This window comes from Phyllostomus discolor, chromosome 4 (assembly GCF_004126475.2).
Source record: "Phyllostomus discolor isolate MPI-MPIP mPhyDis1 chromosome 4, mPhyDis1.pri.v3, whole genome shotgun sequence".
NCBI lineage: Eukaryota > Metazoa > Chordata > Mammalia > Chiroptera > Phyllostomidae > Phyllostomus > Phyllostomus discolor.
Genome location: NC_040906.2, coordinates 131,451,134 through 131,478,946, shown reverse-complemented (window position 1 = coordinate 131,478,946; position 27,813 = coordinate 131,451,134). Strand labels below are relative to the sequence as shown.

Below are 27,813 nucleotides of genomic sequence, written 5' to 3'. Positions count from 1 at the left end.
GGCTTTTGATGAATATATGATACACCTCAACTATTTATTTTTACCACTGCTGTGCCCCCTGAAGTCTGTTATGATGATATACATTGACTGATACTCACTCAACATAGATTTTTGCATGTTTTGTTGTTACTAATTTTATAAATAGGAAATATAATTTGTTGAAATTGTAAGAAAAAATAAATATAAGGACTTCTCAACATTGAAACAATTGATCCATTCTCAATTTGTATGAGAGACTTTCAGGAAACTGTGAGGGCCCTGGAGCACAAGAAAAAAATCCTGAGTCATGTGTTTCCTTTTCTTAGTACACTAGTTGGTCAAGAAGATGAAAAGTTTAAGAAGATAATAGAGGTTTTCCTAGTGCTGCCACATTCTCATATATCTGTGGGAATATATTTTCTGCATGAAATTATATTTTCAGCAGTGGGTAGATTTCCAGCCTACCTATAAAAGACCAGATAGCCTATAATATATCTTAAACATTAAACAGAAATAAGATGAAAAGGAAAAATTATACATGTCATCTCAAAGATTAAATATAATTTAATTTTAGAGTACATTTATTGTGAAATATATATTATAAACTAAGAGTTTACTAACTATTTACAAATAATTTTAAGAAAAAAGCTATACTCAAAAACTAGGTAATAAGCACTTTGGAGTCCATTGGAAAGCTGGACACTATTTGTGCATTCAGTAATACTTATTATTATACTACTCTCTTACATTATAGAGGAAGTAAAAATTAAATATGAGGGTCCACACTGGACTTCTTAAAAATGACTATTTAAAAAATATAATTGTGAAGACTCTATGTTTAAAATAATTAAGTAGCCTGTTCATACAGAATAAAACTGGTATTAAAGAATAAAAGAACTTTTATGAAAGAAGCCCATTTCTAAGATCTTTAACCTTGATCAGATGACCTTCCCTGAGCCTCAGTTTCTTAGATAAAAATATAGGGCTTACCCTGGCTGTATATCAAAGGGTCACTGGTTTGATACCCAGTCAGGGCACATGCGTGGGTTGCAGGCCAGGTCCCAGTGAGGGCTACATGAGAGACAACCACACATTGATGTTTCCTCCCTCTCTTTCTCCCTCTCTCCTCCTCTCTCTAAAAATAAATAAATAAAATTTTAAAAATATATAGGACTCATAAGAATATCGACCTTACACGTTTCCTAAATTGCAGTGAGAATCAAATTAGATGATGCATGTGTGTTAGGTAGCAAGTACAGGACAATGTAATTTGCATTGTCATTATTGGTAAAATTTAAAGCTTGAATTTAGTTATTCATATATTTTACTTCTGTAAACAAGTAAACATGTGAGCTGCTCTGGGAACAGAAGGCACTTCTGGATCTCAGGGCAGCGTCATTATGCACTGCCTGGAGTCCTTCGGGCTCTGCCCAGGTCTGCTGAATGCGACAGTGCCACATGTGCAGACCTTCTGAACACAAGCCACAGAAAAACATAGAGTATATGCATGTAAGAACTATTTTTTAAAATAAATTTTGGTTTCAGAACTGTTTCTGTTTCATTATAGAAGTTTTCTTTCCCGAATACAGACTGGAGCAAATTCTTCATCCAGTAATTCCACATGTATTAGAACAGAACAGCCTTGTTATTGCCATTGTATGGATGAAGACACTAAGAGAGGCTCAAGGAGGTTAAAATCTTTATCTAAGATCCCAGGATTTTAAGTGATAAAGTGCATAATTAAATCCAGGAGTTCCAACTAAAATCACATCTGTTGTAATTACAAGTTCATGATAGGTAATACCTAATTTTACGGGCAAAAATGGGGAGGTAGAGAAGTGCGATGTGACTTCTGGTAAGTGACCAACTTAAAAACTAAATCTCCTTGTAAATCATTAGTGTGCCTCTCGTGATGTTCTGATTTCTAATTAGTACATTAAATAAAACTTTTGTAGTTACTTTAGGATGTATGATCCACAATTTTGTAGTTTGATACAGAATTTGGATGATAAGTAAACAAAAATACTTCCACACTTTCAGAAACTAGATGTAGAAATCACACTGCTCAGTTTACTTAATAAAACTAAGTAAACCTTTAGTATGAAAATCAGAAAGGGAGGCATATAAAATGAAAATTCAAAGGTCATCTTAATCATCAGCATAGATGTTGATACCCTAAACATGAATTTTGGCAAATTCAATTCATGTTCATACACATGTCATTAGCAATTTGCAAATATGCAATATAATATTATTAACTATGGTCAGCATGCTCTACATTACATCTCCTTGGCTTATGGAACTTATAACTGGAAGTTTATAGGTTTTGACCCCCTTCATGCATTTCACACATCTGCAATCTTCCCTCCTCTGGCAACCACCAGTAAGTTTCTGTGTCTATGAGCTTCCTTAATGAGTTAAAAGGTATCACTTATAAAAGAAGAGCAAAACACTATACTCCAAGATAAAAACTTTAAAATCTTAACTGCTAAATCAAAACAAGGCAAACGGTCTCATTACCATTATTTCAGTTCATTGTTTTTCCTGATAGTCCTAGGCAATGTAATAAACTCAGAAGAGTTTAAGTATTAGGAACTGAAGAAAGAAACATTTCATTTCTCACAGGTGATATAGTATTATTAAAAAATAGGAAAGTTCAACAAGGTTGCTCAATATAAAACAGTCAGTTGAATTTCAATATTCTAACATAATGAGTTAATATATAACATTTCAAAAAACTATTTAAAATAGCAATAAATTCCTTATATTTCTAGAAGTTAACCTAAGAAAATATGCATGAAAACTTTATGAAGAAGTTATAAAACTATATTAAAAATGTTTTAGAAACCCTAGTAAAATGCAGACATACACTATGTCCCTGTATAGGAAGATAAAGTATCACAAATACAACAATTATGTACAGTTTCTTTTTGTAAAACTAATGGAATTCAAATCAATTTTAATAAGAATTTTATTTATTTTAATAGGATGCCTGTACATGTAACCAATTCCAAAATTTAAGCACAGGGCAAATAGTAAACAACACAATCCTGAGAAAGAATATGAAGGACTTTCCCAGTCCAATGTCAGAACTTATCATAAAGCTATACTATTTAAGCCAGTGTTTGTTTGGATTGGAGTTGACAATCTGTCCCCAAAAATCAGATAATGATCCTGGAAACAGAACTGGTAATGCAAATGAGTATAGGAAGAATGACTGCTCTGGGAGTTTTCCTGCAACAATTGGAACTCCACGTTAAAAGACAAAAGGAGAAAGAAATGCTCAAAAAGATTCTATACAAAGTAAATACTAAGAAATTATTACATAGGCAACTGGCAGCAACAAATGTTTTTAAGCAGGAGAGTGGTATGATTTGACTTGTATTTTGAAGGAGCTGCTTCCTATTGTTATGGGTGACTATTAAAGGAATTTCACAGACATTTTCATTTGCTGGCAAAAGGAAAATATTGTGATCATAGGTGTTCTATCTTCTTTTAAAAAGATCATGAATTGCTTTCAGAAAAAAGAATTATTCAACTATTTGACTAGTTTTCTCTCAGCTTTTCTTTCAGTCATCTATTTTCTTGAAATCTGCCTCTGTAGCTCATATTTATTATAAATTTTCTTTGGCTACACTGAGGATTCTGCTAGTCTTAAACTGGATACTCTGGATTTCATTTTCAGTATTGTTTATTTTGTAAACTTCCTTTTGTGTGTGCATTACATGATTAATACTTGCTCTATGAATTGTCATTGACTTACAATCCATGACTAAACAATCTCCAAAAATCTATGAAAGAAACAAATATTTCATAATTTATTTTGAAATATGTTTTGTTCTTATAAAAGCACTTTCAAATAACATAAATCTTTAAATTGCCAGGAAAAATGTTAATATGTTAAGAAGCATGAATAAGGTATTTAACAAAACCTAGCATATAAAAACAGTGAGTAAATATTAATTTTCTTTCTTTCTCCTGCTTATTAGGAGTTATTAAATTAATTGAGATGAATTTAAATGGATTATGTAAAGTTGGATTTTAAGGTGAATTAGACACACTTGGTAGAATGTGGAAGTATAAAGTATTAAACTTGGAGAGTGTTTTGTAATTATAAGTCCAAGCTCTTCTTTCTAGAAATAAAACAGATGAAGAGAACCAAGTCACAGAGTTTTTTAGTTGCTGATATGCTTATTGGTAGAATCAAAAATCGAGACTCATCAAAGTTTCCTTATGAACAGTCTAGTAAACCCTCCTATATGAATTACATTTAACTTGTACTTATAGTCTTTTCTCAAATTAATACTTCATTTAACAGAAAATTGTATACACACATATCATAAATGTCCACTATTATTTCCTAGATAAAATTTCTAAGATATGTGAAACAAAGGACAATTTTGCATCTTAATTGTGAATTACTTCTTGACATTTAGCTAGGATGTGTGTATATGTATACATATACAGTCACTCTTCTTTCAGTGATTACTCGTGGATTACACAGATATTGACAATAATCTACTAGAAATGGGGTTAAATATTATATTCTTTGTTTAAACTATCTAGTCATTACAGAGTCATTATCAGACTATCAGCTTGTAGAAAAGCTTGGTGTTCACTTATCCTCTTATAAGATTCCAACTTTCACATTTAAACTTATACATAGAACACTAACAATAAAAAGACTGTCCCTTAAAATCTATTTAGTATTTTCTGATCTTCTAACCAAAAAATCAAAAACTGGTTCAAGATTTTTCATCTTTTACTTTTCTATATATTGTTTTATTAAAAGGAGAAACATTACTTTTATATCGTTCATTCTAATTTAAATATTTATTTTTGCTTAAAGCCTGTATTATTGACTTTTTCTAAAGTATATTTATTTTCATATTCTTTCAATGTATTTAAACCTCATCTTTTTGTGCAGTAGAGGGGGTCAGGTATATTGACTCCTGATTTTTCATTAAACATCTTTGAACTTTTCTTTACCCTCATGTAGTGGGAGTGGCTATGGATCAGTATGCCCTGGATATTCAAATAATTATGAGTCAAAAAAATTTGGCATCTGTCCACCTAGCAAGAGCAACCAAATTTTAAGTAAAATTTTTAGTTTTATACTCTATTATATTCAATATGTGCTGTTAGAAGTGAAATCAAAAATTACCTCTCAGGAGGAGTAGCAGAGGCAGAAAGCTGGAGATGAAAGTTAGTCTTTAGTTTGTATGTATAAATGAGCATTCTGAGTCTTTGAATCCAACAGTCAGATATTAACTATGAAATAAGTTACAAATCTGGGGTATATGGATTTGATTTTGTAGCATTCTTCCCAACAGAACACCACTTGGTCCACTGTGACCCATCCCCACAGCATCTAAAGATGACCCCATCCTCATCTTTAATGGAGGATTTCATTGGTAATCCAGTTCTAGCCAGTTAGCTGTTTGACAATATTCATTCTATGTTTGGGAAAAGTCTTCCTTTCTCTTTTGAAAGTATAGGAAACTGAGAACTGGACACAAATGAGGAATTATGTAACTTAAACTACCAGTGGCCACTATATTAAATCAGGAGAAAAGCAAGTCTGATTAAAGCACATTTTGTGAATAGCAGAATGGACAGACAGAATAAGTCTAGGTGTTTTCTGAGAAGCCAGCTATCCTTTTTTATAAACAAACATTCGTTTGGAAGCCCACCCTATTCTTGAACTTCTCACTTAAGCAATTCAATTATTTAGTGCTGAAGCTATTTGAAATTGGGCTTTCTGGTTATTTGTACCAAAAGCATACAAACTCATTCAGAGATATAATTATAATATGAGGGCATAAAATTCAGATAAAGTTTTTTTTCTATTTGGAAAAAAGAATAACCAGAGACAGAAACGATTGAATTCTCAATAATGAAAAACATATTTACACTGGCCTGGTGATTGTCAACATTTTTTTGTCTCATGACACACATAAACTAATTTCTAAAATTCTGTGGTACACCAAAAGTATATTATTTTTTGTTGATCCAACAAGAAAAGGTACAATTTTTTATTCATTCATACCGAGTGACAGTTGTTGTATTGTCTGTTGTCTTTTTTTAATTTGACAATCTTAGGGAAAACAGGTCAGTGTCCCTAGCTAAATAGTCAGGTATTGTGTGTTTTAGAAGTCCTTCTGACACACCAGTGTGCTGTGGCACACAGGATGAAACTCACTGCACTAGCCCATCTTTACTGGAAATAGTCTCTACACTTTTCTTCACATCATCATTCTTTTTATTTGAGATTTTTGCTAAAGGAAGTGTAAAATGGGGTCTGTATTCACGCACTTGAATAGAAAACACTACAAACATGATAAATACTCTATACAAAATATTTCCTGACTTTTTATCCAACATAACAGAACACAATTTTTCCAAGTACATTTAAACAAAAGCAATTATATTTTTCATAGCAGATAGTAAGTGGCTTACATGCTTAAGAAAATCAGTCACTTGGAATAAAATAATGAACCAAACATGTGTGGCTCTTGACTCCACGTAGCTGACCAATGAGTAAACGTGTGGACTTTGTACAGGGCACTGGTCACATGAGGACCAAGCCAGTTAATTTTCAAAAATTTTGTCCATAAAACTATATATCCTAAAATAATGAAATTAAATAAGTTTTTGAGTTTGCTATTGTTGATTGGACAATAAATTTCTTCTAAAACATTTAAAATATATAGTAGTTTCTTTATTTCACCAATGTTGGGTATATTCATGTTGTAATAATATTCTTTGAAAATATTTTCTTCTCTTTCACATTTTGAACCTATAAGTAAAATGAATATTTGACTTCATTCCCAATTCAATCAAATAAATGGCTAAAACTTTTAAAAATTATTTAATATATGAAATTCTATTGTACCATGCCTTTAATATTATCATTAAAAGTTTACAAGGAAAAGGATTATTTAAGAGTCAAAATCTTTGCAGTAGTGTTATCAGCTTAGCATCAAGCAAGAGACCCCCAAAATACCTCCCAGCTTAAACATTCTTTGATTCTATGGTTTATTTTTGAGGAATTACTAGAAAATGAACCACTGCCTACAGACAAACAGATATGTAAATTCTAGTGGCTCAGTGAGTGACTGGCTCTGATTTATAATTAATAATATAAGTCTTTAATAAAAGTTGTTGAGTTACTTTAAAAAAGAAACTTTATAAGGAGGAAATATCTGTCTCTGTCTCAAATATAACAACTAAAACAATGACAATGTCAAAATTGAAAGAACATTGTTAATATTTTCAATTTTGGAGCTACTTTCTCTAATAAAGTATTGATAAAAATACATATGCTTTTGATATGTCTACAAAGCACAAATGTTTTCTGGAAGTATTGCAAGTTTTTTTATTTCTGGTTAAAAGGAAAAATTTCTTCTAGGTTTAGCTGATTATTTTCTTACAGGTTTTTTTTTTTACAAGTTTGGAAATTTTGCACAATGAGTACCATATTTTTTTGCCTTGTATACTGTGTACTTTTTGCCCAAATTTTTGAGGGAAAAATAAGGATTCTCATTATACATGGGTATAATGATTATATACCATGAGGATAATAATCCTGTGTATAATTCACACAAAACATGGATGCATATTATATATGGCAAATATGGTATTTTGAAAGCTTTATTAAATATTTAAAATAACAAAAATACTTCTTATAGAATATAAAATATATAGCAGTTTTAAAGATTTTTAAAAGATCTAACCTTAATGGACAGCAAACTAAAATTCACAGTTTCATGAATAATCTCTGCTATTAATTATAAGAGAATAAGCAACTTGAAAGTTTTGAAGGAGAGATAGTATTGATGTCCATGAATGTATGTCACAGAAGGAAGAGAAGAAAGGAGAAAGAAAGAAGATACTCAAATCATTGCTATAGAAATATCAACCGATAATAATCAATTATGTATTTATCAAGCAAAACTTTTATTAATATAAAATTACTAACACCTTATTCAGAGAAATAAGCTAACTAAATTTCATAAAATCAAAAAACTCTGGTACATTTACACAATGGAATACTACACAGCAGAAAAAAAGAGCTCCTACCCTTCACAACAGCATGGATGGATCTGGAGAGCATTATGCTAAGTGAAATAAGTCAAGTGGTGAAAGACAAATACCATATGCTGTCACCTATAAGTGCAACCTAATCAACAAAACAAACAAGCAAGCAAAATATAGCCAGACACGATGAAATAAAGAACAAACTGACAGTGACCAGAGGGGAAGAGGGAGACAGGTAATGGGGGAAAGAAGGTGAGGGGTCAAGTCAAGGAACAAAAATTAAGGACCCATGGACAAAGACAACAGAGAGGAGGGTTGAACAAGGAAGATGGGGGATGAGTAGGACAAGAGAGAGTAATGAGGGAAAAGTGGGGACAACTGTAATTGAAGAACAATTAAATTTTTTTTAATAGACAAAAAGAATAAGAGGCTAAAATTCAAAACATCATACATTTATTTTTAAAAAGTAAATGTAATAAACAATAAATACCAAACCAAAAAAAAGTAGGCAATTATCCTTGACTAAAAGAAACTAAAGGGATATAACAACCAAATACAATGTGTGGATCCGGACTAGAAAATTAATTAATTAGTTAGTTAATTATCAAAGTATTTTGCTCAAAATATCTCCATATTTTGCTTGAAAGATTAAGGGTAATTAAAATGTAATCATTCAGAAGGGAAAAGAAAAGAGAAATGAGAGATTTTCTAAAGAAGCTCAGATAATATAGTGTCACAAAAAGGCGATAATTCCTTTAATCCCAATTGCCTCTATTGGCACTCACAGCAACCCAATCAAATTAATAATAACATAAAACATAATTTTGTATCAACACTTTATGTATGCAGTGAGTGACATTTTTAGAAAATGTTTCTATTTCTGTTGACCTATAACATAAAATCTAAGTAAAACCTAAGCAATGTTGAAAATTAATCATCTGGACATGTGTGCCCTGCAGTGAAATTTAATCATGAATCCCTCAATACACATAAATTATAACAAACCACTGTGACTATGGCATAGGTACCTGTGTTGTAACAGGCAGGAAACAGTCAAGTGTGAGCCATTTCAGAGAACCTTATGCTGATGACAATAATATGACACCCAGCTCTTGGACATCTATTCCAAACTAAATTGCATTTTTTTCTGATTCCACAGATTTCAGTTGTGTTTGTTATTATGGAGATTCCTATCTACATTTTCAGAATATATTTTTAAATCCACAAAATAACATCTCCCTAGAATTTCAGACCTTCAACTCCTATGGACTCCTGCTCTATATCAAGCAAGACTCAAATTTAGTAGATGGATATTTTATCCAATTATTTATTGAAAATGGTACTTTACAGGTAAGCCATTAAATTTATTTAAAGTAAATTTTAAAAATTCTAATTTTTTCTTTAATATGACTCACATGCATAATTTAGTACAATGTCTTATACCAATGTCTTATATCTGTTTGACATTTATTTGTATAAATGTCAAGCAGATATAAAGGGTTAATAGTAGTAGCAGCATTTTTATTCATATGTTCATTTGTTCACTGATTCGTTGAATATTTATCAGTTACCAGTCACTTTGTTTGGTTCTGAAGATTCAATGGTAAATGAAATACACCTTGTTCTCCTTGTATTGCTCCCAATTTATTGCAAATAATAATAAACATGTGAAATCAGAACAAGATTATGATGCTAGAATAAATTATCAAACATCAGTCTCACTTAAGTGAAGTTTGCTGATCTCTGCTATACAGCATTTTTTAACTAAGACCAGAAATTTCCATTTATCTTAAAATGAGCAGAAAAAATGTAGAGAGCAAATGTAAGAAATTATAAAGAAAATATAAGACTGAGCATTGGTCATGTTCAGAATGTTTCTTCTCAGTACATTTTTCTGCTCCTGACTCAACTGCCACAACTCAGTCTCTATCTCAGCTAGTTCCTCATACCACTGTGGACATCTCCAATCAGACATTTTGAGGGATGTCCAGAGACTTGTCAGAATTTTGGGTGAAAATATAATGGATTAGGAGACTTCTTTCACTTTCAAATGAATAAAAGTAAGTTTATGATAGGTTGAACCAAGACATTTAGGAATTGTAGAATATAAAGGTTAAAGAGAGGTATAGCATTTCTTACAAGTTTTATGACAAGAAAGGCTATATATTGATACATCTATAATAATAATTACTATTGTTTATTGAATTGCAATTAGGTATCAGTTTCCACCTTAAGAATGTTTATTAAGATCATGGACTCTGGAGCTAGAATGTCAGAATTTGAATCCCAGCTCTGCTCCTTAAGAGCTTTGAGAACTTGTGAGAAAATTATGGGTGGGTTCTGTGCTTAAATTTACTTGTAAAGTGAGGATAATACAAGTTGTTGTGAAGTTTAAATTAGTATATTAGTAAGTATTATGAAGTAAATGCAATGCAATGAGTGAGAAAGTAAGACATATGAACTATGGAGGAATGCCTGTGACATGAATCAAATGTGAGGGTTAGGTATTTTCCCTTTGCACCTCACAAGGATCCTGTGGACAGACTAAGGGTGGTAGATCAAACATTTTCACCCTGTTGTGTCAGTACTAAAATCTATATTCTTTCCACTCACATCATTGCTTCCTAGTAATGATTTAAAGAAAATTTCAGCATTCTTATATATTTGTGATTTTAGGATTTTCCTTGTTCCTCTATGATTTGTGAGGCTATAATTTCATCTATTTCAAAAGTATAATTTACCTTACAATTTTAACAAAAAGACATATTTGTGGTTAAACTTTTATGACAATTAGAATTTAAGACCTATTTAAATTCTAGAAATGCAGAATGTTAGTCAAATTTTCTCTAAAAATTTAAACTCTAAAGTTTTATTTATCAAACTTAATTTTAAAAAATATTTTGTTGGGCTTTCTCTAATAACATGGGATAAGTAGGTAGATACTTCCATTCAGAACTCAAATATCAGCCCCACCCCGCCCCCCACCAGCTTATTAGCTGTGTCACAAATCGCTGTGTCACAAATCGCTGTGTCTCCCTGTCTGAGGGCAAGTCACTCCACCTCAGCTCCCACCTCTGTTTAATGGAGGTAATAAACAGATAATTCCTTTTTTATATATTTTTGTGTTTGCCTTTTTCTTTTGTTTTGAAAGGAAACAATCAGTTGACACTTATAAAGTGCTTTAAAAATCCATGATATGGAGTAAACAATCGATAGCAGCAAATTCTGTTTTTTATACAATCATAAAAGAGCCACTTACAGTAAGGAAAATTCAAGTAAAATTAATAGAATTGCCCACTGAATATTTTATATATGTTTAATTTTGATATCCCTGAAGATAATAGAAATTAATAGCATAGTAGTACCTGAAAAGTATGTTTATGAAGTATTTTAACAAATTAAGGAAACTGCTCTGCCCACATATACCTGCATTGTTGGTCAGTATGTTATCATTAAGCTTAAACAACTGCCTTAACAGCACAGATTTCAAAGTGCTGTACATAAGAAACATAAATTATTATCTATGCTGTCAAAACTATTCAATGTATTCTTAAGTAACTTTGGTTGTTTGCTGGACACAGGGTAAAAATTCAGTAAACAAACAGAGAATTTAACTTAGTTTCACATGGCTTCAGAAGAATATATAGCCAAATGTTATACATCTTATTTTCCTACAAAGTGTATGTAGGTGTATTTGTTTTTGAAAATCTCAATACTGTTTGAAGTATTTCTTAAAGTGAAGTTGGAGCAGATAATTTTATAACAGAAAGGAACATTTTGCAATGCCCAAATACCATTAAAAATTGAAATACATAGCATTATATTTACCTTACCGCTACATGTGGGAAGACTTAAATGTATCAGTTTAATATAGCTAGATTAAAGGAGTTATGAAACCCTATGCAACTGTTTTTATTTAATTGCAATGAGTTACTGATATAGATACAATAAAGGGTAGAAAGCCTTTTTTTGGGAAAGACTAGCCACAATATAACCAATATACATTTCAGGTATATGCTGTTAGAAAACAAATAGGCTAAGGAACCCACTAATGAAATTCCCAGAGGTGTCTGGTCAAATGTACCACTTACAGACATGATTTGCCCTTTTTAAACCACAACTCAATTGGTCCAATTAGCAATAATCCTACAAAAGACCTTCTCAAGCTTTAGAAGACTTAGAATATATAGCTAACTCTCATAATCTTTAAATTCCCTTTCCTGTGACATTAACATCACCCTCTAGAATTGTATTCACACTGGCTTCTCATTGCCCAGTGCTAATATCTAAGGAAAATTTCTGATAATATCTGCTCCTGCTAGCAGAAGAAGCTGCCTTTCTCAATCAGATGCCCCAGAATGCTGGAAAAGAAACCAAAAGTGTGTGTGTGTGTGTGTGTGTGTGTGTGTACACATGCATGGTATACACAAGTATATGTATATAACATATATACACTTTGTTTTAATTCTAGCATGTATTGGTTATATACCTTGAGCTGTCACTCTTTAAGTTTCAGACTTCTTGTCTCACTATAATTAAGTTTGCTTTTTAAAACAAAAAGATCTATAATTAAGACAATAAAAAATATTGGTCAATTGTTAAGTCAAATGCAAGTATGAGATGTTAATTTCACACTAAAATACTAAGTAAAAAACTTTTTTCCCATAGTACTACTTTTCCTGTGCCAGTGAAGCAAAATTGAGAAGCATTAACACCACTATTAAAGTGGATGATGGACAGAAGTACTCACTGTTTATCAGGTAAGATATACTTATTTTCTTTTCCACTTCCCCTTGTAAGTAGCAAAGACTTCCTCTGGGTATTGTTCATGCCATTTTAAAGTGGAGGTTATCCTGATTAGTGTTCACATGTTCCTATATGTGAATTAATGTTTACCAAACCATTTTGCCTTTTCTATTATGTCCTTAAATTCACATTGGGGAGAGAAGGTTATAAGGGCCACATTATCAAAAAACTTATGTAAGCTGATTTTTTAAAAAAGCCATGAAAGCTTCATATTATTTTCCACTTACAGAAATCATAGAAACAAATGTACTTCTTTTGATGTCAAAATATAGTACATTTACTTTAGGAAACTTGGAATATCCAGAAACAAAACATAAATAAGGCAATTAAAATAATCTATTATACCACAGTCAAGCTAAAATAATTATTGATAACATACTATTATATCCTCAAAAGCTATGTTTAAAGGTGACTCTATCCCCAAACCCTCATAAACATCAGTTTTTGCCAATCTGATAAGTGAAAATGACATTTGCCCTTAATTGGCCACCTTTGATTTTTAGTAAGGTTTAAATTTTAATATAGATTTAGGGTCTCTTTGTTATTTGCCTCTTTCACCTTCAAGTGATGCTTTAAAATGTGTACCACAGTCTTTATCCAATATGTAGACTAAAATAAATTACTTTGTTATGAAAATAGATTATTATTTAGTAAAAAATAATTGCTGAAAGCTGATTAAGACAGTAAAGAGGCCAAAACAGAGATTGGGAAAGAAGTTAAAGGAGAGGTTTTAAGGAAGTTCTGCCTTCCTTAGACCAAAACTATTTAAATCTTGTCTAGAATATAGATTATTAAGAATATTAACCAAAAAACTGTCTATTATCAACAAAATTAAGGAGAGGCTACATTACTTATACCTCTCCTGACTACTCAAAAGGCACATGAGCATTTTAAGACCTCTGAGATTCTGTTTAATAAAGTCTCATATTTTTTGCTTAAATCAAGACATAGACACAGAGCCCTTAACATTTTTTTTTGGCATTTTAACCAATTGAGTAACCAGTGTTGGGGGCAATGCACTATGGGAAATGCTATTTTAGCCAATGTAGTATTTTTTCTCTGGACAGAGAGACTGCCTTCATCTGGAGGAAAAGCAGGAGTATGAGCATTGGGGCAGCAGTAGGAATCATGTCACAAAAGACATATTTTGGCTCCTAAGGAAACAAAAAGACACATGAGAGGTGATGGGAGAAACAGAGGGGTACACCAGAAAAAACTGTTCTGGCCTGGGATGTGTTGGAAAAGGCTTAAAAAAGTAGATGAGAACACAGCAATTATAGTTACAATTTATTAAATGCTTACTTTTGTCCAGTAGTAATTCTAATATATATATACACATACACATATATATATGTGTATGTGTATATATATGATTTTTTTGTTTTAAAAAGCAAACTTAATTATTATTGACATTCCCAGATGGGATTGTGAAAGATGAAGAGATTAAATACAGAAAGTAATATGGTTAGAAACAGTAGGGTTCCAAAGCTACGCTTACTCCAAAACCTATGAATAACTTTTAAGTCATGGGCCCTATGACCCATACTGTAGAAAATATAATTGGATCTCTTATTTTCTCCTATCCTAAAAGAACTGCTGTGTGTTCAAGGTAAGATAAAGATAAGGATTATAAATTACCTTCCCAGTAAACAAAATAAATAGCAGCAAGAACAATATTAATTAGCACACATTAAATAACTACCATGTGCCACATGCTTCACAAACACATGACTGTATCCAATCATAATGCCTGTTGTATTGATTAGGTCAGGCTGCTGTCACAACCTACCACAGACAATGTGGCTTCAACAACCAAAACTTAGTCTAAGATGAAGGTATCGGCAGGATTGTTTTTTCCCAAGGACTCTCTCTTTGGCTTGTAGATGCTATCTTCCCCTGTGTCTTCACATCATATTCCTCAATGTGTATCTTTGTCTTAGTTTCTTCTTCTTAGAAGGACATCATCATGTTGTATTAGAGTTCACCAAATAATCTCATTTTAGCTTATTTCTTTGAAGACTCTGTCTTCAAACACAGTCACATTCTGAAGTAGTGAGGGTTTGGATGGACTTCAACATACAAATTTTGGGGAGACATAATTCAGTCCATAACATTCATTTTGCACATTTGAAAGCTGAGACTCAGAGAAGGTAGACATCTTTCTTAAGATCACATTGTTAGCCGGTGGGAGGGCAACACTAGAACGCAGATCACCTGCCTGACCTAATAATTTTTTTCACTATAACATGTGTAGTCTGTGTTTTAAAGGTGACAACATATTATGTAGAGTGTTCTTAAAAGAAATGTTAAATGCAAAACATTTTTTTAAAAGTCTCAAGAATACCTGTTTTTTACTGTCCTTGTCACATGTCTCTTTGAAGAATATTTAATAACAAAAATGTCACTTTCCTTTATGTTATATAACTTTCTTTTTGCAATTTAATATCCACTATTGCTTTTTATTTTTAACACAAAATAGCTGATAACCCGTCTATATCTAGTCTAAATTATCTCTATTCAGAAATATTGCTTCACAGGTCTTTGGTTTCTTTTGAAGTAATGGAAAATTCTAGCAATTGTTTTTGTCTAGATTATCCTATAGAAAGAACAAAAATGAGAGCGGGGATCCATTAATTTTAGTTTTCTATACTGTGTAGAATGCACAAATGGTAATGGAAAAAAAAACAATGAAAATAATAAACAAACTTCTAGAAGTAAAAAGAAAAGAACCTTCAACTTTAAGTTTATTTTTCAGTTTCAAGTTTAATTCAATTAATGTGGTCATAATTTTTTTCACCATTAACATAATCTTTAAAGTAAAGATAAACTGTATGCACACATTTCACTCTGAACTCTATACTCCTTTGCCTTCTTTCTGTTAAAGGTGACATTCTCTTTGAATATGAATATAGGAGACACATCCTTCTTCCCATGCTCTTATGAGATGCCGAGGAAAAGAACAGCAAGGTTGCACTAGACCCATGAAGAAGGGCTTTCTCAAAAAGAGAGAAACTAATATCCTTTGGGAAAAATAGCGAAGTTCATTGTATTTTTAGGACAAGACAATGTGTTCTGCAGGGTAACTTGGCCCTTTTGAAAAACAAATGAGTGATTGTTTAACCTAACAAAAGTAGGAAGGAAAATAGGAGCTTAGATACGGTGAAATATACAGTGGCATAATGAAGATACTAAAAACACACATATTGAAAACTATTTAGTGATAAATTAGCTATAGCTGTTGCTCATCTTTTAATGAAGGGGAAAATGAAACCAGGACCAAGCAATGAGGTTTGGCTGCCGAACAACAGCATATAGGATATCCAGAGGGAAAGCAAACACAAATAGGTATGCATTTGTCACCCACTCTTGAAAATCATGGGTGTATGTAAGCACCAGGTGTTGAGAGAGATAAAGATAGTGTACATGCATTCTATGGCAGACACAAACATGATAGTGTGATGTTGCAGTTTATCTATGTCTGTTATATTTATAATACTTATGCATGACTCATATTAATTGTTATTAATATGCCATGTGTTACTTGTATTCTAATAAGCATCATTAAATATTTCCATTATATCACATATATTATGATGTAATTATACATAACATATTATTATATGAGTGCATATATATATATATATATATATAAAATTCTCCCAATTTAAAGTCCTAATTAACATCTACCTTAGTTATTTAGAGAGGTAAGGTTTGTAATTCAAAAGTAGAAATAAATTGGGCTTGTTTGACCTCATCAATTATGGGACTTCAAAGTATTTTTTAAATGCATGCCATTAAAAATGCATTCATGCATTTTAAAAAATCCCTTCATTTGCAGTCTTAATCTTAACTCATTGTCTACATACTGATTTGTAAGTAATTGCATAAACTCTACCAGTTCTCCTAGAGCTTTCTCATGAATTTTGTTGGTTTGTCCCTTTGTTTGGGGAAGGCAGCTCCTGTATTAAGAGCTGTACAGAACCAAATAAACTAGAACAAACGCAAAACATCTGTAGTTACTCTCAAGAGAATCATTTATCAGTTGCTGTTTATGTATAGTCATGTGGACATGCAATAAATCATGTTGACTTTTTAAAAAATAGTATAAGGGCTATGTGAACAGTGAATGAGACCTAAGAAGACTGACCTACACCAATGAAACCCACACATTAATGAATATTTTCTCAAGTCATACAGAACTGCATGCAAAGCCTTCACCACACTATGTTATTTCTCTTAAATGACGATAGGAAGATTTTCTTAAGTCAGTAATAGTATGAAAGGATGAGAAAAAGGAAATAATGTATATTTGAGACATTTAAGTAGGAAAGAGTGAGTGTAAGCTCTGCAAAGACCATGCTAATCAGGTTGTTTAGGTCATTGAATGCTATGGTAAGAATTATGAACTATATTATGTGCAATATTGACCTACTGGAGAGTTTTTAAGTAAGGGAGCAGATAACATCCATTAAGTATTCACTTTCCTTAGCAGGGTATGCTAAGCTACAGTATACGATAGACTAAATTTCTGCACCTCTTGAGATCCACTCTATAATGTGTTTCTCTCTACTCTGGGCCTTTGACACTGGTCTGTGTAGATTACATTAATGGGCTCTGGTATGGGTTGAATTGTGTCCCCAAGAAATTCATGTTTTGAAGTCCTAACCTTCAGTATCTAAGAATGTGACCTTATTTTGAGATAGTCTTTAAGGAAGCAACCAAGTTAAACTTAGATCGTTGGGTGTGGGTTCCAATCCAATATGACTAGTATCCTTATAAAAGGGGAAATGAAGACACAGAGAAGGAAGCAAATGACATCAGGATAATATTCCCTTGGTCTTGTGTGGTGTCCCAGAGGCTGGCCCGCTCAGTGAGGGTCTAGGCTCTGGGCAGATGGTCCTCTCCCCTAAGGTCTGGTAACTTATTTCTTCCTAGTAGCCTTTAGATATAAAAATGTTTTCAGAGTAATTATAATATGTTGTGGTCCTGGAATATTATATTATCCTATGTGGCCTTCCTACCCCTTGATCATATATTTTGGAAGAGTTCATTTATTCAACCTTATTCTAGTTATGTTAGTTTAAATGTGCTATATGTTTGGGGCTGAAAACATGAGTCTCCTCCAGTCAGCAGGGCAGAGCACAAGTGGGTGGTTTAGTAGGGGTAGGCCTAGAAATGGCACATCTCACTTCTCTTGGCATTTTGTTTACTGTAGATTAGTCCTGTGCACACAGCTAATGGCAAAGGGTGCTAGGAAATTGCTTAGCATTGTACCCAGGAAGAAGGGAAATCAGCTAAAACAATATGGAGTAGACAAGATGAGAAATATTTCCAAGGGAAAGTAAGATAACTGCCTTTGGAGATAAAGACAAAAATAATAAACAAAATTTACAACACTTAGTAGTTTAATTTAAACTACAGTACTTGTATTCATTTTAATCTTGGCTGTGAGTAGATTATTGGACTGCTAAAAAGAAAATAGAAATTAATATATATACTGTTTATTCATTATTTTTAACTTGGTCAAAAATTCATGCAGTATCAGATTACATGGTATAAATAATTTCTTCATTTCATTGTCTTTCTGTGACTTAAATTATCCCAACAGATAATTGTCTTACTTAAAGTATGAGTTCACAATGCTTAGGAATAATAAATTATTACACCATAAACCTTGAACTTCTCATCTCTTTGAACAGCATAAAATATTATTAAAATGCAGAAAATTATACATTTAAAATAGAGCAATCTGAAAGAAATAAATTATTTTATATATATTTTATTATATATATACACATATATAGATATTTTATATATAAATGCTCTAATAGTCTCTATTTATATACTACATATAATTATATGTGTACATACACATATACAATGGGACTATTGTATTCTCATATATACAATGAGATGCTTACCTCAGTAAGCATCAAGTTTTTCACTTCTTTTGAAGATATTGGTAATAAAACCACAGACTTGACATGTGTGACCCAGAGCAGCAGTGCTTTGGCTCAGAGAGCTGGAGAAGCAGTGAGGTGGGAAAGGATAGAAATAAGCCATTTAACCACTTTCTGAAAAATAAGGATTTTTTTCTCTAATGAAATATGTACATTAATTCATTAACCTTTTCTGCCAATGTAATAAAGACTTTACTTCAACTTGAATAAAATATAGAATGAATAACTGATTTTAATTCTAAAATAATATTTATAAACCTAGCAAAATATCCTTCTAACATAAATCTACTTTTCCCCCCTCCCAATCATATATATTAACTCAACACAAAACAGTGAAGTTTTGTCATTTAAATTTGGAAATGAGACTTTTAAAATGTAATTTACGTAGACCAGTTAATGCAAGTAGAAATTAAGCATTTTTAAAGTTATCATTTAGACTCAGTTTATACAAATACTCCAATAAATTGATTACCAATTACTTTTAGAAACTATTTTAAAACACAAGTTAAAATAATTATACATTTAAAAGTTAGATATTTCCCATTATTTTTTTCCTTTTTTTTAATTTTAATCATTGTTCAAGTACAGTTTTCTCCCCCCTATTCCCATTCCAGCTCACCCACCCAACCCTCCCCCCTTTCCCCCCATTACCCCCCACCCCTAGTTTTTGTCCATGTGTCCTCCAAATTTGTTCCTGTAAACCCTACCCATTCCCCCCTGAAATTCCCTCTTCTCTCCCCTCTGGTCACTGTCAGACTATCCCCTATTTCAGTGTCTTTGGTTATGTTTTGCTAGTTTTTTTTTTGTTTTGTTGTTTAGATTCCTGTTAAAGGTGATATCATGTGGTATTTGTCTTTTACTGCCTGGCTTGTTTCACTTAGCATAATGCTTTCCAGCTCCATCCATGCTGAATATTTCCCATTATTTTACCTAAGCATCTGAACACATACTACCTGTTACAAAATTGCTGAAATAAGTCTCAAAGTTACTGCTAATATTCATAGTGTTTGTCAAGCAGAGAAACAAAGCAGTTTTAGTTGTACATCATGTGGGCATTAAACATCAGAATGTTGTTTGTTTTTTCCTTAAGCATGGCATTAGTCATTACTGTATGGAAATGTAGGCTAAAACTCTGCAGCTGATGCTCAGCCTGGAGGTCAGCTGAACTTTCAGCATTTTTGGAATATTTTAGATGGGAGCATCAGCAGAAGGTTCAGACAGCACCACAAACAGCATTCTGCAGCTGTCTGACCGTGCATTTATGGAGAAGCTGTTGCATCCAGATATTTTACCACACATGCAGTATATAAAAATAAAGTTCACAAAAGCCAAAAGCCTGAGTTCTTCTCTTTAAAACAATGTATTTTCTGAGCACTTTTTTAAACAAGATAATATTATAGTCTTGAAATAAATGAGATCATTGAGTTGGCTTCATTCTTTCAAATGCTTGCTGCTAATAAGAATTGATGAATGAATCTTAACAACTCAGTGACAACTACTGAATCATTAAATGTATGTTCTTTAGAGGCTCAACTTCATGTGGAAACAAAGGCTAGCATGGCATAAAAATAGATTTCAACAGGTAACAATGGATTACACGTTTTAATTGGAATTGAAATCTGCCTTGCTTTAGATGTTAATTTGTGCTCTCCCCAATTAAGAAAGAAACTGGCATAAATGACTTAGACTTAAAAATCTGATTACTGGAATATTTCTGCTGTGTAATATACAACTTGTCTCACAGTCTGTCTTTGTGATTTTCCTTATCTTCTCTTAACTGTGCCAAGAAATGAACTATGTCTCTATGCTAATATAAATATACTGAAAACAAACTGAGGGTAGATAGTTTGTAATTTTAATATTACATAAAAGAAAACAGATACTACAGAAAGGTCTTATTAAACAGATAAAACAAAGTTTTACCAATCACATTTTTGCAAAATTTGTCTGTTAAATATTTAAATATACATGTAAAAGTATGCAAAGATTAGTGTTCTTTTAATTACAGAAACTTGTGATATTGAAGATTATTATTAAATGACAAATTTTAAATCTCATGAACTTGAAATACTAAGAAAAATTCACTTAGGTATGCCTGAAATGCGAGATACATGACACTCCAAATTTAAGCTTTATAACATTTTTTTAAAAGATTTTTATTTATTTATTTTTAGAGAGGGAAGGGAAGGAGAGAGAGAGAGAGAGAGAGAGAGAGAGAGAGAGAGAGAGAGAGAGAGAAACGTCAGTGTGCAGTTGCGGTTGCTGGGGGTTATGGCCTGCAACCCAGGCATGTACCCTGGCTGGGAATCGAACCTGGGACACTTTGGTTCCCAGCCCGAGCTCAATCCACTGAGCTACGCCAGCCAGGGCTAGCTTTATAACATTTTTTAAGTAGGTCACCACAGTGTAGTTAACTTATTGAATCAGTAAATGTAAAAAAGGACAAATGTTGGGAGTCAATTGTGTGGTAGGTAGGAGGTGAACTCACTTTCGAGAAACATTTAAAATAATCATCGTTATCATTTCTGAAAATTAACACAATTCAAATCTTCTCACAAATATAAGTAGAAAATGACTTATTTAGTATCATTTCTTTTATTAATTGAAAGTGATTTTGTAGCAAGGAATTTCATAGCACCACTAATAACAGCTTTAATGTGAATTCTCATTGTGTATTCATGGCGATGAACTCAGAATCAAAAGCCAATCTATATTTACTTTTTTATTTTTATTTTTTATTTATTTTTAGCTAATTAACTTTATTGGGGTGACATTGGTTAATAAGACTATAGAAGTTTTCATATGTACATTTCCTTGGTATATAATTTGTACATGGTATTGTATGCCCACCAACCAAAGTCAAATCATCTTTTATCCCTATATATTTGAAAGAAGACGTGGTACCTACATACATATTTGCTTTCTTTAGTTGTGTATTACCAGTTTTAAAATATGTAACAGTTTTCTGTTGACATCAACTTTTTCAGAAAGGATAGCCAATTATCTTTTTCTAGTACTATCTTTTTTATAACTGATTATATTAAAAATAACATGCTTCAAGTCAAATGAATATAACAATAGCAAAGTTAAGTTTCAAAGCATTCTAATTGGGAAGTGTGGAATGCTTCCAAAAGGGTCTTCACAGTTCATTTACTAGAGGCCACATGGCATAATGTGGTCTGTACACAATTTAGATTGTACACACGAATCTCTCTCCAAGTCAACATTCTCTAAATTTATCAATTATCTACTGCTTGGCTTACTCTCTGTATGACCTTGTAGTTTGCTTTAATTGTTAAAGCCTCATTGATCACCCCATGTCATTAGAAATGAATACATTAAGGCTGCATCCATAGATTCAGTAGCAGAAAAATTCTAGGAACCCTTGAAATGTTAATTCCTCAATAATCCTGTCCAGGTGTTTATTTCTGTGGGAACAAGTCATTAATGACTAATTTATCACAGTGTTTCTGTGAAGAAACACTATGATAATGAATTTGCCCAAATTTAAGGTATAAAAAATAATTTTTTAACTTTAAACTCTTACAAGACTTTAATAAATCTTTGAAACAGTGCAATGATATTGTATAAAAAGTTTATATAATTGAACAAATTAGGAGTAGTGGTTCTCTGACTGTAAAAATAAAATAAAATAAAACTGCATCCTAGAAAATCCAAAGAGTTAAGCATAGCTGGAGACTTCCATTTGTTAAGTATGGATAGCCATGGCATAACAAGTTGCTTACAGGGGAAGTAGAGAGAGATTATGAGAGAATGCCCTAAATTAGAAGAAAAGGGTTCCAGAGGAACAGGATAGTCCCCCTTGCTACTTTAAGACTTGACCTACTTCTGCCCAAGGCCAACTCCTCTACTTGCACCCATCTCTCCTTCACCTTTCTTTCTTGCATTATCCATCTTTTTGTCTTTGCTAGGCCATTTCTCAAAAAATAAAAGCAGGCTTTAGAATATCCCTGCTGCCACATACATCCTCCCAGACTTTGTATTACTTGTATTCTGCCCCTCTTCGTACCAAACATCTCCAAAATTTGCTACACATGGGGAGTTCAATTTTGTTATATGGTATTTACTCTTCAACCTATTCCAATCTGGCTTGCCTGATTCCACAACCAACACAGCTTTTTTTTAATACCAGCTAATCTAGGGAGTTTTGTCATGCTGAGAATCTTTTTATAGTAAAAAAGAATGCTGTTAAGTATCACCTCAGGACAACCAGTAGAAACAGGTACTATTCATGCAGAGCAAGACAGTGGTCACTCTGTCCACTGTCTTCCCAGGTATGACCTTCTTGTTAAGAAAGTCAATACACCACACTCTTCTGTCTTCATCATAATAAGTGCTTTAGTAGCACTCTATCTGCTTGAAATCGTTTTCTCTTTCTGCTTTAAAGAGTACACTTTTCGGATTCCTCCTATATCAGTGACCAGTTTTTTTTTTCTGTTCTTAGATCTATTCTACCTTAGAAATTTTTCTGAATTCCAAACTCCTATATTCAAATTCCATATTTCCTGATATCTTCTCTTGAAAGCCTCATTCCTATCTTAAACTAAACATCTCCAATATAAGATGTCTGGTCTCCTATCCTTCCAACCTACCTTATTTCTCTGTACCCTTTCCCATGGTCTTTCCTCTTTCCACAAATAACTGCCATTTACTGATGTGCTGAGAATAATTTTTGACCTCTCATCATTTTATTCTTTATCTACAATACCTATCAAAAAGTCTTTTCCAAAATTTCATCTTTTTTGATTGAGTTTATTGGGGTGACATTGGTTAATAAAATTATGTCGACCAGGTCTACAAATCTATAATACATCATCTGTATATTGTATTGTGTGTTCACCATCCAAAGTCTCTTTCCATCACCATTTATCCCCACTTTACCCTCTTCTACCTCCCTCCCACTCCCCTTTCCTTCTGGTAATCCCCATACTGTTTCCTGTGTCTGAGGTTTTTTGTTGTTTTGTTTTGCTTTTTTTTTTTTTTTGCTTAATTTCTTTGCCTTTTTCACCCAGCTCCCAAACACTCCTCCCCTCTGACACCTGTCAGTCTGTTCTCTGTATCTGAGTCTGTTTCTATTTTGTTTGTTAGTCTATATTGTTCATTAGACCCCATATACAAGTGAAATCAATAGTATTTGTTAGCATAAAAATAATTCATCAGCCCTGGCTGGTGTAGCTCAGAGGACTGAGCACGGGCTGTGAACCAAAGTGTCTCAGGTTCAATTCCCAGTCAGGGCACATGCCTGGGTTGCAGGCCACAGCTCCCAGAAACTGCACATTGATGTTTCTCTCTTTCTCTCTCCTCTCTCTAAAAATAAATAAATAAAATCTTTTAAAAAATAATAATTCATCTTTTTCTTTTAAATTAAATTTATTGGGGTAACATTGGGTAATAGGATTATATAGGTTACAGGTATATAATTCTGATACATCATCTATATATTACGTTATGTGCCTACCACCTAAAGCCAAACTTTCTGCTGTCACCATATATTTGACCCCCTTTACCATTTACTATCCTCCCACCCCACTTGCCTCTTAACCACCATACTGTTGTTTGTGCTGTGAGTTTTTGTTCATTTGTTTTTCTTGTCTGTTCATTTGTTGCTTTCAGTTTTATATCCCTCATACGTGAAATCAAATGGTTGTTAACTTTTTCCATCTGACCTATTCCACATGAAATGATATTGTCACTATCCACGCATGTTCTTACAAACAGCAGTATTTCGTGTTTTCTTAAGGCTGAGTAGTATTTCATTACACACACACACACACACACACACACACACACATCACCTGGTGCAATTGGTTAACATTAGCATGGTACTTATACAACAAAATTTCATCTGATATCTGTTCATTTTTCTCTGTCTCCTCTGAAACTGCTCTGTCCAAGTGTCCATCAGTTTTTCACAGCAGTTCTTCATTGCCTGATTCTAAACAGTCTTCACACTTTGGCCAGAGTGATTTAAGGTGTTCTGAATCAAATCACTTCTCTGAAAGATTGTCGGTGCAAAAATTTTAGGATAGCATTAAAAAAGAATGCAGAATGAAAGGCCAAGTACTAAAATAAATGTTTACTTCCATAAAATTATAACACTCAAAACAATCAAAAGTGATTAGATTCATGTTAAATATATTTGAAAGTACCTTAAGTAACACAACCCATTCAGAACTATACAAAGCTTGTCATTAGTAATCTCACTGGTAGCTCTGGGGAACTTGATTTCTTAGCATATCTATTAAAGATAGTCAGTTCTTCTGTTGGGACTATCATATCACCCTGAGACATGACAATTCTCATGTGAGGAAATATTATCCCCGCATTTCTGTCAGTACTTAAGACTAAATAGAAATGTTGTGATATAGCATAAACGTATGGTTAAAATGTTTAGCTTTCTGAAGTTAGAATGGGCATTGATTTTATAAAAGGGAAAAATTGATTAATGCTGGATTTAAGGGCTACAAATTGATATGGATATCATATGACAAGGCAACCTACTTGAAACAAAAATTATTATACAATTGGATTGGCTTTCTTTTCAATCAGTTTTCATATCAATAATTATTAATGCATGTAGAGAAAATCTAAAATTAAAAGCTGAGCACTTTGAGAGTAGCAACTTTGTTTATTAGTTTTTATATTCTCAAGGCCTAAAAATTGCATTACAGAAAAATTAATAAATGTTTATTAAATAATTGATTGATTAAATGAACAAAATATTTTCAAAATATGCATTTGACATTGTCAGAACCAAATTATCTTTTCAAAAAAGAATAAAGGAAAAGAAAGCTCTCTATATATCTATAGTTCTAGTAGAAAAGTATTATTCTTTAGAAAACAATATAAGATGTTATCTAGTCTATCCACATGTAAAATGAACTGTTTATTAGGCACATTACTATTCTGGAGGAAAAACTTACACTACAAATATTAATAATGGGTCTTCTCAGACCCACCTGTGAGGTGACAGGAATATTAAACCAAGCAGTAACATAAGGTGAACATAGATATTATATTCATAATCATTAACCTCTTGCTCCTTCATTGTAAGAACAATTAAGAACAAATTTATTAATAAGATTTCATCACATTAATATGATGATAATCATCATGTGAGAATTAGCTTCTGATACAAAGTTTTCCTTAAATAGAAAGCAAAGCAGGAATCAAAGACACCACTAAGAAAATATTTTTCAAAGCTCCTACCCTTTTCAACAGCATAGATGGAACTGGAGAGCATTATGCTAAGTAAAATAGGCCAGGTGGTGAGGGACAAATACCATATGATCTTACCTTTAACTGGATCCTAATCAACAAAACAAACAAGCAAGCAAAATATAACCAGAGACATTGAAATTAAGAACAATCTGACAGAAACCAGAGGCAAGGTGGGAAGGGATAATAGGGGGGAAGGAGGGGAGGGTTTTCAGGAACTATAAAAGACACATGGACAAGACCAAGAGGTGGGGTGGACTCAGGGGAGTCAGGTGGGGATGGCTGGGGTAGGGGACAGTGGTGGGAGGTAAATGCAGACAACTGTACTTGAACAACAATAAAATCATTTAAATAAATAAAAATAAAATAAAAAAGAAAATATTTTGCACTCAATCAATTGAGTCTTCACAGCAGAAAGTGCAGTATTTCCTTCCCTTCAGCTCCAGTAGATCCAGTATCAAAGTCAGTTTCTTCAGCAGATGGAGAACAGTAATGTGATCCTTCCACTACTGCCTTTATTTCTTGTTACCAAAACAAAGAACAGATGCTTATCCACCCTCTGAGAGGGATAGGCCCTTGGCTTATCCAAACCCCTGTAGGCACAACACTTTATATTTGCTTAACTGCTATTGGAGTGCTTGTCTCCAAAACAAGAAAGTTGATTATCAGGTAACATGAAGTCAGTTCTTGAAAGGACACCCTTCTTAATCTCTTTCCTGGAAAAACATCTATCTCTAATCTACACCTGATTTTTTCAACACTATTTTTCAACACCTGATTTTTTCAGGTGTCTCAACACTATTAACATGTTATACAGCATGCTTCTTTATTGTAAGGTGCTGTCCTATGCGTTGTAACCCTGGCTTCTAACACACACACACACATACACACACACACTCACACACACATTTCTGAACCATTTCATAACTCTTATCAGTAATTTGCAAATTACCATTGTAAATAAATTTTTATATATTTTTTCTACTTTGGAAAAGGAAAGAGAGGAAACAAATAGCCTGTGCATTCTGAATCTTTTTGAAGAGTAGCATGTTGACTATGTTTAGGATTTAGAAAGTGGATTGTCATTGAATGTTTCATGAATCAAAGGTAAAGTTTTATTTGTCAGTATGACCTGACTAAAATAATGATTTTAACTTTAAAAACAAAATTTCCTAGATAAGGCAAAATAACACCTATGTATTTCTACTTGAGTCTTTAAAATAATTAAACTGATGAAAAATAACATCTGCAATTGTCCTTCCCTCAACCACAGCCACTACGATATGATGGCACAGAAAGAGGACTTGTGAGGAACTAACTATGATGAGGTTTTAAAACTGAAATAGGAACAGTAGAAAAAGTTAAAATTGTAGTCAAGAACTGAGCTGTTTTGATTGACCTTGCATTTTTTTCAGTTCAAGTGATAACCCTGGTACCCCCACACTATTTCTCCAGTCATTTTTCAAACAGGAATGCTGATGGCCGTGGAATTGGACCACAGTCCATGGATCATCCTAACACTATTGTATGCCTCACCCTTTCTAAGGGGCTGTATAATCAAATAAAAAATAAAGCTAACTTGGGAGCAGAGATGAGAGAATATAAATTTTGTGAAACTTCCTTTTTCCCCACAATAAAGAACCCCCCAAACAAGCATCATTTCCAAATGCACCATATAGAAATCTCAGCCAATAACATATATGCAAAACATGCAATTTTATTTTCTGCAACTTCATTTCATTTCTGTTCTGCATTCTGATGAGATAGCAGGAAATCAGTTCTAGTCGAT

General features: G+C 32.7%; 1 protein-coding gene across 1 annotated transcript in view; it reads left to right on the top strand.

Annotated features, from left to right (window-relative positions):
* LOC114494052 (protein eyes shut homolog) overlaps positions 1-27,813 on the top strand; it is a 294,169-nt gene that overhangs the window by 131,677 nt on the left and 134,679 nt on the right. The window contains 2 exon segments of the mRNA XM_036022595.1: positions 9,179-9,369; positions 12,688-12,779. Of these exon segments, the coding sequence (XP_035878488.1) occupies positions 9,179-9,369; positions 12,688-12,779 (283 nt within the window).